Here is a 12,874-nt window from a genome sequence, read left to right on the forward strand (position 1 = left end):
GTTGAGTGACCTTCTGAGCACAATAGGCATAGTTCAGTGACTTTGTTGTTACAAACGAAAGAAAAGTGACATTAGGAGATAATTTTGGGATAGTTGAGTGACCATTTGAGTAATTGACTCCATAGGTGGTCTAAAGCCACTTTATGGGCTTTTTAAGTTCTTGTCCAATCTATGTATTTGCTTAAGAATGCACACTATTAAATACTTGGACTCGGAGCTTGGGCCGGGCCGATTATTAAATTAATTTTTTATTTTTTATTTCTATACATATACATATATATATATATATATATATATATATATATATATATATATATGTATATGTATATGTGTGTGTGTGTATTAATATTAAATACTTGGACTTGGAGCTTGAGTCGGGCCGGTTATTAAATTAATTTATTATTTTTTATTTCTATAACAGAAAATCAGTTTTATTTGAATTTAAAATATTCAAATAAACAGACACATCTGTTAATGAAGTAAAGTGACTTTTCGAAAAAGGCCTGGCTTTTGCTCTATAAATAAACATGTGATTCCCTACAAAGTGATTCAGAAAATCTACAAGTATCAATTAGTGGCTTGTTGTATCCTGAAGAAAATTGTTTGTATTTTTCCCAAAATATGTATAAGGGCAATAACTTCTTTAAGAAAAGTCATTCAAGCATTCTCAATCTCGTTTTCAATCACTATTTTCTAACATCACACTCTTTAGATTTATTTATTCTTTTTTCCTTAAAAATATTCAACAAGAAAATAAAAAAATAAAAAAATAATTTTCACATTATTAATCACTACATTACATTCTTTGCATTACTAATTTATACCCTACTAATTCTTGCGTAATCTATCGTGTATACCTTGTATTCGAACAAAAAACGACCCCTTATAACATTATTCAAATACTTGAGTATTTGAAAGTGTCATTCGCTATTTATAAGGAAAGAAGAACATTTAAAAAACGTGCACTGAACAAAAGGAAACTATTCATTGTTTTCTCCACCACATAATATCACACCTCTAATTTAGACTAGGAAAACTACAGCACAAGGTGTCAAAGATCACCACTATACGTCTGGGGACGCTTAAATATCCACCAAAATTCAATGTATTACGCCTTTTCCTCAGTGCCTATATCATCTTAAAATCTCTTCTTCATACAAATCACGCACACACACTCTATAACACGGAGAATGGCTGCTACTGGTGCTGCGTCGACGGATGTGGAGAACAGAGAGTGGTACGTTGCTAGTTATGCACCGACAGGTGTTCCCAATTCTGAGCATATTAAGCTACGTACTGTGAGTTTATCGCTAAGAGCTGATTCCATTCCAGATGGACATGTGACATTCCAAGTCCTCTATGTCTCCATTGATCCATATGTACGCACTCAATTGAGTGGTCTAGATGATGGCCTCTCTCTTCCTCAAATTCCACTTGGCCAGGTTTACTATCTTGACTTCTCTCAGTCTGATTTTATGTGATGGTGTTAGACTGATCGCGAACTAAAATAAAAAAAAAAAATTTTGTTATATACTGCAATTAGTCCGATCGAAGGTAAGTGTGGTTTTAACCAAAACAAATTTGTCAAAAAAAATATGACGCTTTACTAAAGATTAAAAGGCCGTAATTTTGTTTTAAAATCCATTTCTTGCTTCAATAAATGATTTAAATTTTTTGAGGAGAGACAAATGGTAATTTGAAGAGATATAAAGGAAGTATCAAAAGTACCATCAAAACTTATAATCTTAAATAGGTCATGACATTTCAATGGCAATAAATGCACGTCAATAAGGGTAAAATGTGAAAATTAACATTGACGGAGTATCAAAAATAACCTCAGAACTTATAGTCTTATATGTCATGATATTTCGATGGCTATAAATGCATATCATATAAAAAGAAGAGAGGGTGACCAACAAAGGTTATGGTGGAGTGGTAAGTACTCCATCATCATTAACCAAAGGTCTCGGATTCGAGCCCTGACTATAGAATTCGGATTTAGTCGGGCCCCAATGCAGGTACCGAACACCAGGTGAGAAATCAAAAAAAAGAAGTAATAAAAATGTATAACACTAGTATGCTGATATTAATTAATACAATGAAAAATTGCAGGTAATAAGAGCATTTGGAATTGGGAAGGTAATTCAATCTAAGGACGCCAAGTTTTCAGAGGGAGATATAGTACTTAGCCGTATTTGCCCTGTTTCAGAATTTGGTGTTATGCCCTCAAATTTGCTTCAGAAGATTACTCCTGCAATTGGGATTGCGTTGCCCGATTATCTTAGTTGCTTAGGTATATACCTAATAGTAATACCTCTCCTCCTCCGATTCTAATTGTCGTTTTTACAGTCTTAAACTTAAATCAAGATCACGTAATTATGTGTTTTTTTTTTTTTCTTGACCGTGCTATAGGAATGCCTGGTATAACTGCGTGGGTGGGCATAGAAAAGATAGGAAATGCTAAAGCGGGATTGAATGTGTACATATCGGCTGCAGCGGGAGGAGTTGGAATTATAGCTGGACAACTAGCCAAAGTAAAAGGGTGTCGAGTTGTTGGAAGTGTTGGTTCAGATGATAAGGTATTATTTGTTTTATATCCCAAATTATTTACTATATGCCCTTAAAACGTATATATAATATGGGACTTTTTCTCTTCCAATTACAAAATTTAGGTTAAGATTTTACAACTCGCTAGAACGATTTCAGAAGCTGCTTTGTACAAGTTGTCTTGATATAACTCGGTTCCTTAAAGTTGTAGTCTTTTCTAGAGGAGATAAATTAATTTGACTTGTAATTGATTTGGATACTCGTTTTTTTATTTATGTGTAGGTGAAGCTATTGAAAGAAGAATGTGGTTACGATGATGCTTTTAATTACCGTGTAGAGACAGATTATGATGCTGCATTAACCAAGTAAATTTCTTTGTTTCTTCAAAAATTTTAGGTTTTTGGTAGTACTAATTACTAGCTATAGTAAAATCTTTTTATTTTCCTTGGACTACTTTAATTTCTAGCGATTGACATGCTCAATATTATTGTATTACCTTTTACAGATATTTCCCAAATGGGATTGATGTTTATTTTGACAATGTTGGTGGTAAAATGCTTGAGGCTGTTCTTAATCATGTTAACCACGGAGCTCGTATTGCACTTTGTGGGATGATATCTGAGTATAACAAGGTATCCTTCATTGTTTTAATCCATGTATAATATGTGTATAATCATATATAATCTATATATACTAATTAGAAAAAGTAAACAATAAACCTGACCGGCTATTTGTGTAAAAATTTCTAATTTTTGTACAAACTTGGGCTTTTTTCTTCCTTTCGCTATTAAAAACGGATAGCTCGGTGCACAAAGTATCCCGCGTTCATGCAGCATCCAGGAAAGGGTTGCACCCTAAAGGTTGTGACATAGACAACCTACTCTAATGCAAGCATTAGTGATTGCTTTTACGGCTCGAATCCATGACCCATAGGTCACACGGAGACAACTCTACTGTTGCTCCAAGTCTCCCCATCTTCCTTTCAAGCTATTGAAAAATAAAAATAAAAACTCTAATCACCAAAATTTATTTTTTTTGGATTTTGCAGGTTTGGACAGAAAGAGAAGGGGTTAGGAACCTATTGAACATGGTGGGTAAAGAAGTTATGATGAAAGGGTTTATGGTAGGTTCATATTATAACCACTTTGAGGAATTCATAAAAGAGATGGAAGTTTACTTAAAAGAGGGAAAAATAAACTCCAAGCACAAAATATATAATGGTATTGGGAGTTTTTTGGAGAGTTTAGCATCTCTATTTTCTAGCTCTAATGTTGGAAAAGTAATTCTTCAAGTAACTCCTTAAACTACAATTCCCTCTTCACTCTCCCTATTATCCATGGAATAAATAAGCCAAAATAGACAATATGTGTCTATTTATGCTTGTTAGTTATGTTTGGTCTTCTGAGGAAAATGTTGCACTCCATCGGTGAGAGCAGGGGCGGATTTATAGCTTAGACTATGGGGTATGTGAACTCATGATCTCTCTGTCAAACTAGATATTTTTTGTATATATTTTTTTATAATTGGTCTAATATTATCTACGGGCCCCATGCTTCAAAAAGATTGAATAATGCATTTGGTTGAATACTGAGTTATTTACCCAAAGGAACGTGGATCGATTCCTACTTTATACTTTCTTTTCTCATTTCTTTAGTGGTGCACTCATATTCTAGAAATCCTAGATCCGCCTTTGTGTAAGAAGAGGTATAAGGATAGCTTTCGACTAAAAGACGCAGTCAACGAGCAAAAGTTTGCTTTAATAAAGTAGCTCGGGACAGGACATTGGGACGAAGGTATGAAGGTATGGCAAATGCAGCCCAGTCTGGTCTGACGGGGATTGAGACTGTGAAAGATGCAACAAAAGTAAAGGACTTTTACCAGTTTCTTGAGTGAGAGGTTAGATCCAAAACCCGAACTCTAATTTTTAAATTTACCTTTTGTCTAATAATATCAATTTTTTGATATGGCAATTATTTTTGTTATGTTCCCTCAAAGATTCATACTTAAAATCCAGATTCTACCACTCACTAGTTTCCAATGATATATAATATGAAGGCAAATAAACATGACATTGACTAAATCAGACTGTAACAACATCAGATAAGTTTCTGGACTAAAATTAAGACCTTTGGCTCCTTCCTAAAGTAGTCCAATCAGTTGGCAATGGTGGCAATATCTAGAGGATTAACACACATAACAATAAAGTTGGAGCAACAGTAAAGTTGTCTCCGTGTGGCCAATAAGTCACGAGTTCAAGCCGTGGAACCACTGATGCTTGTATCGGGTAGCTAGGCTGCCTATATTATACTACTCGGGCTGCGGCCCTTCCTCGGCCCCTGTGCGAATACAGAATGCTTTGTGCACCGGGCTGTCCTTTTTAAGACGCATAACAGGATAACAAACCAAAGGATAAACCATGGCAGCAGAAAATCCAGCTCCTTCTTCCATATTAAGTGTTTCTCCACCTTTAATTTTCCAATCAAAACATTGGATCATTGCACCAAGTGTCCTATGCAATACTGCTGCTGCAAGTCCAGCACCAGGGCATCCTCTCCTTCCTCCACCAAATGGCACATAACAGAAGTTCTGGCCTTCTTTAATGGCCTCCAGTTCATCAGGCTCGATCGCAAGGTTCTCGTTCAAGTTAAGATATCTCTCTGGTACAAACTCATCTGCATCAGTCCATGCATTTGAGTCCCTATTAACCGCGTAAAGGTTGACCACAACCCTAGAATCTTTAAGTATTTTGTAGCCATTGATCACACAATCTTCCCTGCATTTTCGGAACACTAAGGGCAATGAAGGATGTAACCTTAGAGTTTCCTTGACAACAGCTTGTAGATAAGGAAGATTTTGTATATCTGAATCCTCAACCAATCTGTTTTTTACCCCAACTATTCTGTCAATCTCTTGTTGCAGCTTCTTTATTGCCTTTGGATGGTTTAGCAGCTCCGCGAGCGCCCATTGCAAAGCAACACTTGTTGTATCAGTCCCTCCCAAGAACAGATCCTATTAAATAAGGCCAAAAAAGAAGGGGAAGTTACATATTTGGCCGCTCAATCAAAAATATTTACATCTCCTAGCCAATATACATTTGTTATACACTAAATATAAATAATATATACAGTTTTCGAAGAAACTGCCTTTCAAACTGGAGCTCGAGAGGTAAGCCATGGAAGTACCGCTAGGTAGGGAGCGAGCTCCTACTTCACTGAAAGTCTGATGAAAATTGGGGTACCCTTACTTAAGATTCAATTCATAAGGCTAACTTATGTTGTCGTGAGGCTTTGGGCGGAAGACTATTTAAGTTAATTTCTATAAATAAATAAATAAAAGAACCATCAACTGAACCTAGCATTGTTTAGATAGAGCATAGGTATATATATGTGAAAAGCCACTAAAATTTCAACAATTGTTAAAATTTCAAATGTAAAGATTGAACGCGTTAAGTTTAAATCGTGGATCCACTTTTATGAGGAGATGATTCTTACCAAGAAAAGACCCTTGATGCCATTTCTAGTGAGCTTCATCTCAGTGCTTTTATCATCTGCAATTTCCAGAAGAATATCCATCATATCTTTCCTGTCTTTACTTCCAGCGCGCCTTTCCTCTTCGTGTTTCTTAATTATCCCATCCATAAACTTATCAAACCTAAGCAACAACGCTTTAACCTTTCTTCCAGCTCCAAGAAGATCATATTTCTTCAATGGACCAAACACTTCACCTAAGCTCAACTGACCTGAAAGTAATGTTATTCCCTTAGCGATTTCTCTTATCTCCGCGCTCTCATTGACATTAGTTGATGTTCTTGTGCTCATGGTCAGTCTACAAATAAGATTATTTGTCATAGTCATGAGTTGATTTCCAACATCACAAGCCCCCCTTGTTCTGAACACTTGGCGAAAAATTCCAACAATTTCATCATTTCCTCCTTCCTTACATCAGCAAATTTTGTAATCTGCTGAGTGGATAGAATCTCTGTCATGCAAATTTTCTTCATAAAAATCCAATACTTGCTATAGTCCAAAGTGGAAAACAAGGTGTCTTTGTAAATTTGATACTCTGAAGAGCCAAATTCTGGCCTAGCAGCAAAATTGACATCATTGGTCTTAAAAATTTCTTTTGCTATGGCGCCGTTCGACACTATATATGAGGATGATGCACCAGCACGGATCAACATGAATGGTCCATAGCGCAATGCTAATTTTTGAAACGACTGGTGTAACACAGAACCAAGAAGATACATATGACCGATGATTGGTAATGCTATCGGGCTAGGAGGTTGATGTTGTATTTTCTTGTTTGATTGCTTGAGATTCTTGATAAAGGATTGAACTATTATTAGAGTAGATATTAAGCAGATGATGAAGAAAAGCAAGATATGAGGTTGATCTTCTATGGAAATATTCATTGCCATGGCTGCTAATTATGAGATGATTTACACTTTTAACTTCTGTGTGTTTTTTATAGACACAAGGCCTAAAGTATTTTGGAATATTGGAACGTCTTTGTAATCAAGTAGGGTGAAAGGAACGAAATGCAAAAAAAAAAAAAAAAAAAAAAAAAAAAGAGAGAGAGAGAGAGAGAGAGAGAGAGAGAGAAGAAAAGATGCCACAAAGAAACCATAGATTCCATCCATAGGCGACAAAAGGAGATTATCATTTAATTTAATTATTTCATCCTTCCTGATTTTCTATATTTCTTAATCAACCAATTAGAGGAAGAGGAGTAGTGTCGGCAAACGGGCCAGTAAAATCGGATATAGGTGGGTCAGAAACGGATAATGTAAATTGTAAAAATAGATAAAATATTCGATCCGAGCTATATTTAATATGGATAAAAAATGGGTTAATTAACCATATTATCCATAGCTTCTTAAATATGATTATTTTTGGGAGAATTCCTAGTCTCCCAAACTTGAGGACCCCAATTTGAGTCTTTGTGAATGTAAATGTTAAACCCGTTCGTTATCTATTTTTTAAGTGGATAATATGCATCTTATCCGATTCATATTTTACAATTTCAAAAAAGTTCATTATCTAATCAATTTTTTAGTGAATAATATTGATGGATAACTGTGTTTTTTAATCCTATTTGTCAACCACTAAAGAGGAGCTAGAAATGAAAGTGATCATTTATGCATGTTGTTTTTAAATATGAGTAGGAAAGGTTAGTACAGGTTCCATGGAGGAAGCAGCCAACTTGAAAATTTATCTAATGGAAATTCCATATTTCCATGAGAAAAGAGTCTTTTTTGCCAATAGAATATGTTAGATGACATTTCAAAAACGAGTTATCCCTCAAATTAAAGAATGTTGGATCTTTCCATACAGAAAGAACCAAATATATGAGTTATTGATAAGAAAAATATATGAGTTATTGATAATAAAATTAAGATCGATACAATATCATACTCAAATATAAGAAACTAGAACGACCTAGAAAAAGATAAAGGTACATGCCTTAGAGTTGACGTTGCATTCCCACAAAAGTTAAGAGGAGGTAAGACAGCCATCTTACTTCTAAATTACTACCTTAATCTCCGAGATTTTTTCGATGACCTATGTTGACCAGATAAAGTAGCAGATCAAAATCCGAAAGCAAGGGTGGAAGGATCATCTAACCCTAGCATGATCCTCTACCGGAACAAGCTGATAGAGAAGGTTGGACCAATCGAGGGAGGAAGTGAGGCTTTCAACCGAATCGGGCATCCTCCCTGGTCCTTTTTACATAACACTGTCAGCCGCCCAAGAAGACTGGCTATCTTTTCCTTTATACGCAATATTTTCAAAGGCAAAGAAAGCAATCGGCTATATGAATTCTCACGGCCATTCATCCCGTCTTATGTAGAAAAAGACTTGTACACATTCAGCGGATACATCAAACTACCTGACATGTCTAATTCTAACCTTAAACTTATTACTCCTATAACTTAACCACAGTTGATTAAGAAGTACTTGGCACACGATTCAAAGAAAGAAAGCTAAACTTAAATTTTCCTTTTTTTTTTTTCTCCGGTACATATTACATTTTCTTGAATGCTTATACTTTTTTGTAAACTCCATATGAATTAGGGAACTTATACAAATATCACAAGTAAGTTTTAATTTGCCAACCTCTAGCCATTAGTCATAGACTTATCAAAACTAGCCAAGCACATATAAAAATTGAAAAACCAAATAAATAAGGTTCTTTCTCTCAGAGAATCACGCAAAAATCTCCTTCTATATTTTTAAGCGTGATTAGCAGCATTAGATGCAAGACGGAAAGGAAATTTCATGGATGAGGTAGCAAATAAGATGATGAAATACAAAAAGATATACAATATTCCAAAATTCTAAGCAAACAAAAAGGAACTTTTTCTATGGGTATAGTTGAAATTCTTTGAAAACATATAGATAAGTCAATATACAAAATTTGAGGAAGATTGGAGGTGATTTGGACTGGTTTTATATCAAAATTCGTAACTAAATCGAGTTCAAAAAATTCTTCTGCAGCGCATGTATCACGCATGTATCTCACACACAGGTATACATAGATATATATGTGATACACAATGGATACAAATATGATACATGTGTGATACACAAATGATACACATATCATTTTTTTTCATGTTCAGTTTTTACTTCTGTCACAACCCATTTTCTGATCAAGCCGAGACCGGCACTCGATCACTAAACATGACCGAGCGAACCATCTCTGCTTATCAAACCTATTATAACTCCAAACTTTATATGCAACAAAGCAATACTCTAACCAAATACTTTTGATTAATTCAAATATTTAAATAAATCAACTCCAAAACTTTACTCGTAGTAACTACTGAATTATTGCTAAGTTATTATAAAATAACATCTGAATCTCAACCCAATGACTATGTCTATGAAGCCTCTACTGATAAACTGACGCACTGCTCAGGGCATGAGATTTCCTGGTCAGTTTTCTAAGTAACAAAGAAATAACTAAAGAAAGATGACTCTAAGGAATACTCCACGAACAAAAGCGGAGCTCACCAATAGCACGGGAAGCGAAGGAAGTCCTAACTCGTAGCCTGCTCGCCTGCAAATCCGGTTCCTACGTTGTACCGCAGACCAACGTAGGTTTCCAAAAGGGAACGTCAGTACCATCCATTGTACTCAGTGAGTCTCAACAACAGGGGCGAAACTTTAATAACATATACATTATGAGCAAAGGTTCTAAATGCATGTAAAGCATAAAGCTTATAAGAATAATTCTAAATAATCGCATAATAGTAGTTTATGAATATTCTAAAAGAAAATTTTTTTTTCTTTCCTATATAAAAAAAAAATAATTCACTTTATACTTTGGGAGTTCCAACTATTCTGACTTAATTCTGTCTCAGTCCCTGTGTGATCGGCACGAGTTCGATCCCAACTTGATCGAATAGGCCCAATCCACGAGGTGCCACTCGCTTCATGGTTCTCAGCGCTCATGTATCATACCTTAGCATGGCTAAGTAATTTCTCAGCAACAAGACCCTCGGCTCGTGTGCTCCCTACTTTGGCACAAGTAGTTTCAGGAAGTCAACGCCTTGGTCAGGACCCTCGGCCTGGACGATGACCCCTTCTCAGAATAAAGGATACTCCCAAAATATTTTCTTTCTAAAACTTCTTCTTGTGACTTTTCAAGTCTAAATCTTTTATACATACTCATACTGGTATCCTTAAATGTAAGGCATGACATAAGAATGAAATAAACATTCAAAAGTATTTATAAAGGTTCTTGATCCTTCATGAATTTTCAACATGAAAATGGCATATATGAGTAACATAAAAATCTGAAATTTATGCACATATATCCAAATAATCATCTAAACTTTAGCTAGAAAATAATTGTAAGCTAATAGGTACTTACTACTCCAATTAAGTACAAAGAATAGCATAAAAATCTGAAATTTATGCACATATATCCAAATAATCACCTAGACTTTAGCTAGAAAATAATTCTAAGCTAATAGGTACTTACTACTCCAATTAAGTATATATTAACTCTTTTATGCAATTCATCAAACACCTTGTGTGCGTGCTTTTGTGAGTTAAACCACTTTAGTAAAGGGTTATTCAACTCATCTCTAAACTCCTTGAGCCAATACGTAGACCCCAGTCCAATTTATACCCGTCAAACAATTGATTCTACAACAACCAGTGCATTTTAATTAATTTTAAAGTACTACACCTAAATATGAAATTTATTGTTGATATAGAGGAAGAAGGGAATTAACTATTCAAATTCTTACCTGCTACTACTTTAGGATAATTGACAATAGGAAATTTTTATATACCTGGGTTCAAGAATTAGTGCTTTGTAAAGAACCCTAGGATTTTCGTTGTCTGCGTAAATCGTCTTGCTGCCTCTGTTTCTCGTTCTGTTCCTTTTTCTTTGTATGAGGCTTGCGTGAGTTTAAGCTTCTGTTTTGTTAGACTTTTGAGACTTCAGACTTGTATTTTGATTAAGGCTTTCAAGCCTTTTGCCCTAAAGAATACGTTTCCAACCATTTTATGGGCCCCTCTCTCCTTTTTTTCTTTCCTTTTTTTTTTGCTTTATTGCTTTTCCCCTTTTTTTGTTTTGTTTTAACTTAACTAATATTTAATGATACCCACTTTTAATAATTAATAATATTAAAATTATTAATATTCCCATAATTATATATCCAACTATTTATAAATAGGGACGTAACTCAAAATCAATCACAAGGATTTTTAATTTGTAATAAAAGTATAATTTAAGATTTATAAAAAATTAAATTCTATATTAAGCGGGTCTTGAAACTTCTATAGATTTGAGGAGTGTTACAATCTTCCCTCCTTAAAAGCATTCGTCCTCGAATGTTGCTAAAGCTTTATTCTTACGCTAACAATCATTTCTTAGGTCCTTGAGCCTCTTATGTTTTCTTAGCACTACTCGCTTTTCCAAGGGACTCCAAATTTTGGCTAACTCCCTAAATTTTCAAAAATTTCGGCAGAGTTTCCCTTGTAAATTGGACTGTTCGAAAAAATATCCCTGTCACAAATACCACAACTACGCCAACAACAACCAAATATACCATAAAAGGCCATTCATAGGCACCATACAGAGCTCATAAATTAATTACTCACACTCCGGCAAGGAGGTACCACAATAACTAACAAGAATCTAAAGCACAACACTTTAGCAAAAGTAAATCACTTTAATGAATTAAATATACTCCGGCATAAACTAAATCACTACAACAACTAAATATAATCTAGGAAGGACATAAACACTTGCTAACTTGTATTTAATAAATGAAATATAAATGTCAGGCCAAACCTAGGTTCACATACCTTGTTACTCAAATAAATAAGGATAGTTCTTCCTCATATCTTCCTCGACCTCCCACGTAGCTTCTTTTGAATCATGATTACTCCACAAAACTTTTACCGATGCTATATCTTTTGTTCTCAACTTTCTTACTTGCCTATCAAGAATTTCTATAGGTACCTCTTCATAAGTCAAGCCTTCTTTAATTTCTATGGTATCAGCAGTTATTACATGCGACTCATCATGAATGTACTTTCTAAGCATAGACACATGAAAGACAGGATGAACAGAGGACGACTCAACGGGTAGCGCTAGCTTATAAGCCACGTTTCCTTTCTTTTCTAGAATTTCATAAGGTCCGATAAATCTAGGGCTAAGTTTCCCTTTCTTACCAAACCTCATAACTCCTTTCATTGGTGAAACTTTCAAAAACACTTTATCACCAACCATGAACTCTAACTCACGATGCCTCTTGTCAGAATAAGACTTTTGACGACTCTGAGCCGCTTTAAGTCTTTCTCTAATTAGCTGAACTTTCTCCAAGGCCTCATAAACAAACTCTGGACCAATCAACGGCACCTCTGCTGGTTCAAACCAACCCACTGGAGACCTACATCTCCGCCCATACAACGCTTCATAAGGAGCCATACCAATGCTGGCCTGATAGCTGTTATTGTAAGCAAATTCTATAAGTGGCAAGTGATAATCCCAACTACCTCCAAAATCTATAACACATGCACGCAGCATATCTTCGAGAGTCTGAATGGTCCTTTCTGCCTGGCCATCGGTCTGTGGATGGAAAGCGGTGCTCAGATTGACCTTGGTACCTAATCTTTTCTGAAATGCTTGCCAAAAATGCGTTGTGAACTGAGGGCCTCTGTCAGATATGATTGAAACTGGAGTACCATGCAATCGGACTATTTCTTTGATGTACAACTGCACATACTGCTCTGCAGAATCTGTCGTCTTTACTGGTAGGAAATGTGCGGACTTTGTAAGTCGGTCTACAATAACCCAATTGAAT

General features: G+C 35.3%; 2 protein-coding genes and 1 pseudogene across 3 annotated transcripts in view; 1 reads left to right on the forward strand and 2 right to left on the reverse strand.

The window, feature by feature from the left end:
• LOC109228607 (2-alkenal reductase (NADP(+)-dependent)-like) lies at window positions 1,050–4,152 on the forward strand. Its single transcript, XM_019393755.1, has 6 exons — window positions 1,050–1,442; window positions 2,113–2,293; window positions 2,413–2,579; window positions 2,830–2,912; window positions 3,053–3,179; window positions 3,596–4,152. Exons 1-6 carry the CDS (start codon window positions 1,191–1,193, stop codon window positions 3,848–3,850), a joined length of 1,065 nt encoding a protein of 354 aa, XP_019249300.1. The 5' UTR covers window positions 1,050–1,190; the 3' UTR covers window positions 3,851–4,152.
• On the reverse strand, window positions 4,591–7,097 carry LOC109228606 (annotated as a pseudogene). Its single transcript, XR_002068409.1, has 2 exons — window positions 6,039–7,097; window positions 4,591–5,556 (listed from the first exon to the last, which is right to left on the reverse strand). The product of XR_002068409.1 is annotated as a 3,9-dihydroxypterocarpan 6A-monooxygenase-like (transcript).
• LOC109229808 overlaps window positions 11,878–12,874 on the reverse strand; it is a 6,910-nt gene continuing 5,913 nt past the window's right edge. The window contains exons 3-4 of the mRNA XM_019395360.1: window positions 12,567–12,727; window positions 11,878–12,460 (exon numbers count right to left, since the gene is read on the reverse strand). Coding sequence (XP_019250905.1) covers window positions 11,878–12,460; window positions 12,567–12,727 — 744 coding nt within the window. The remainder of the gene's footprint in view (window positions 12,461–12,566; window positions 12,728–12,874) is intronic.

The sequence above is a fragment of the Nicotiana attenuata genome, chromosome 7, assembly GCF_001879085.1.
Source record: "Nicotiana attenuata strain UT chromosome 7, NIATTr2, whole genome shotgun sequence".
NCBI classification, from domain to species: Eukaryota; Viridiplantae; Streptophyta; class Magnoliopsida; order Solanales; family Solanaceae; genus Nicotiana; species Nicotiana attenuata.

Coding starts and splice junctions, on each gene's coding strand:
- LOC109228607 (XM_019393755.1), top strand. CDS start 1,191: ATGGCTGCTACTGGTGCTGCGTCGACGGATGTGGAGAACAGAGAGTGG. Junction 1,443..2,112: donor CTCAAATTCCACTTGGCCAG/GTTTACTATCTT, acceptor GAAAAATTGCAG/GTAATAAGAGCATTTGGAAT. Junction 3,180..3,595: donor TGATATCTGAGTATAACAAG/GTATCCTTCATT, acceptor TGGATTTTGCAG/GTTTGGACAGAAAGAGAAGG.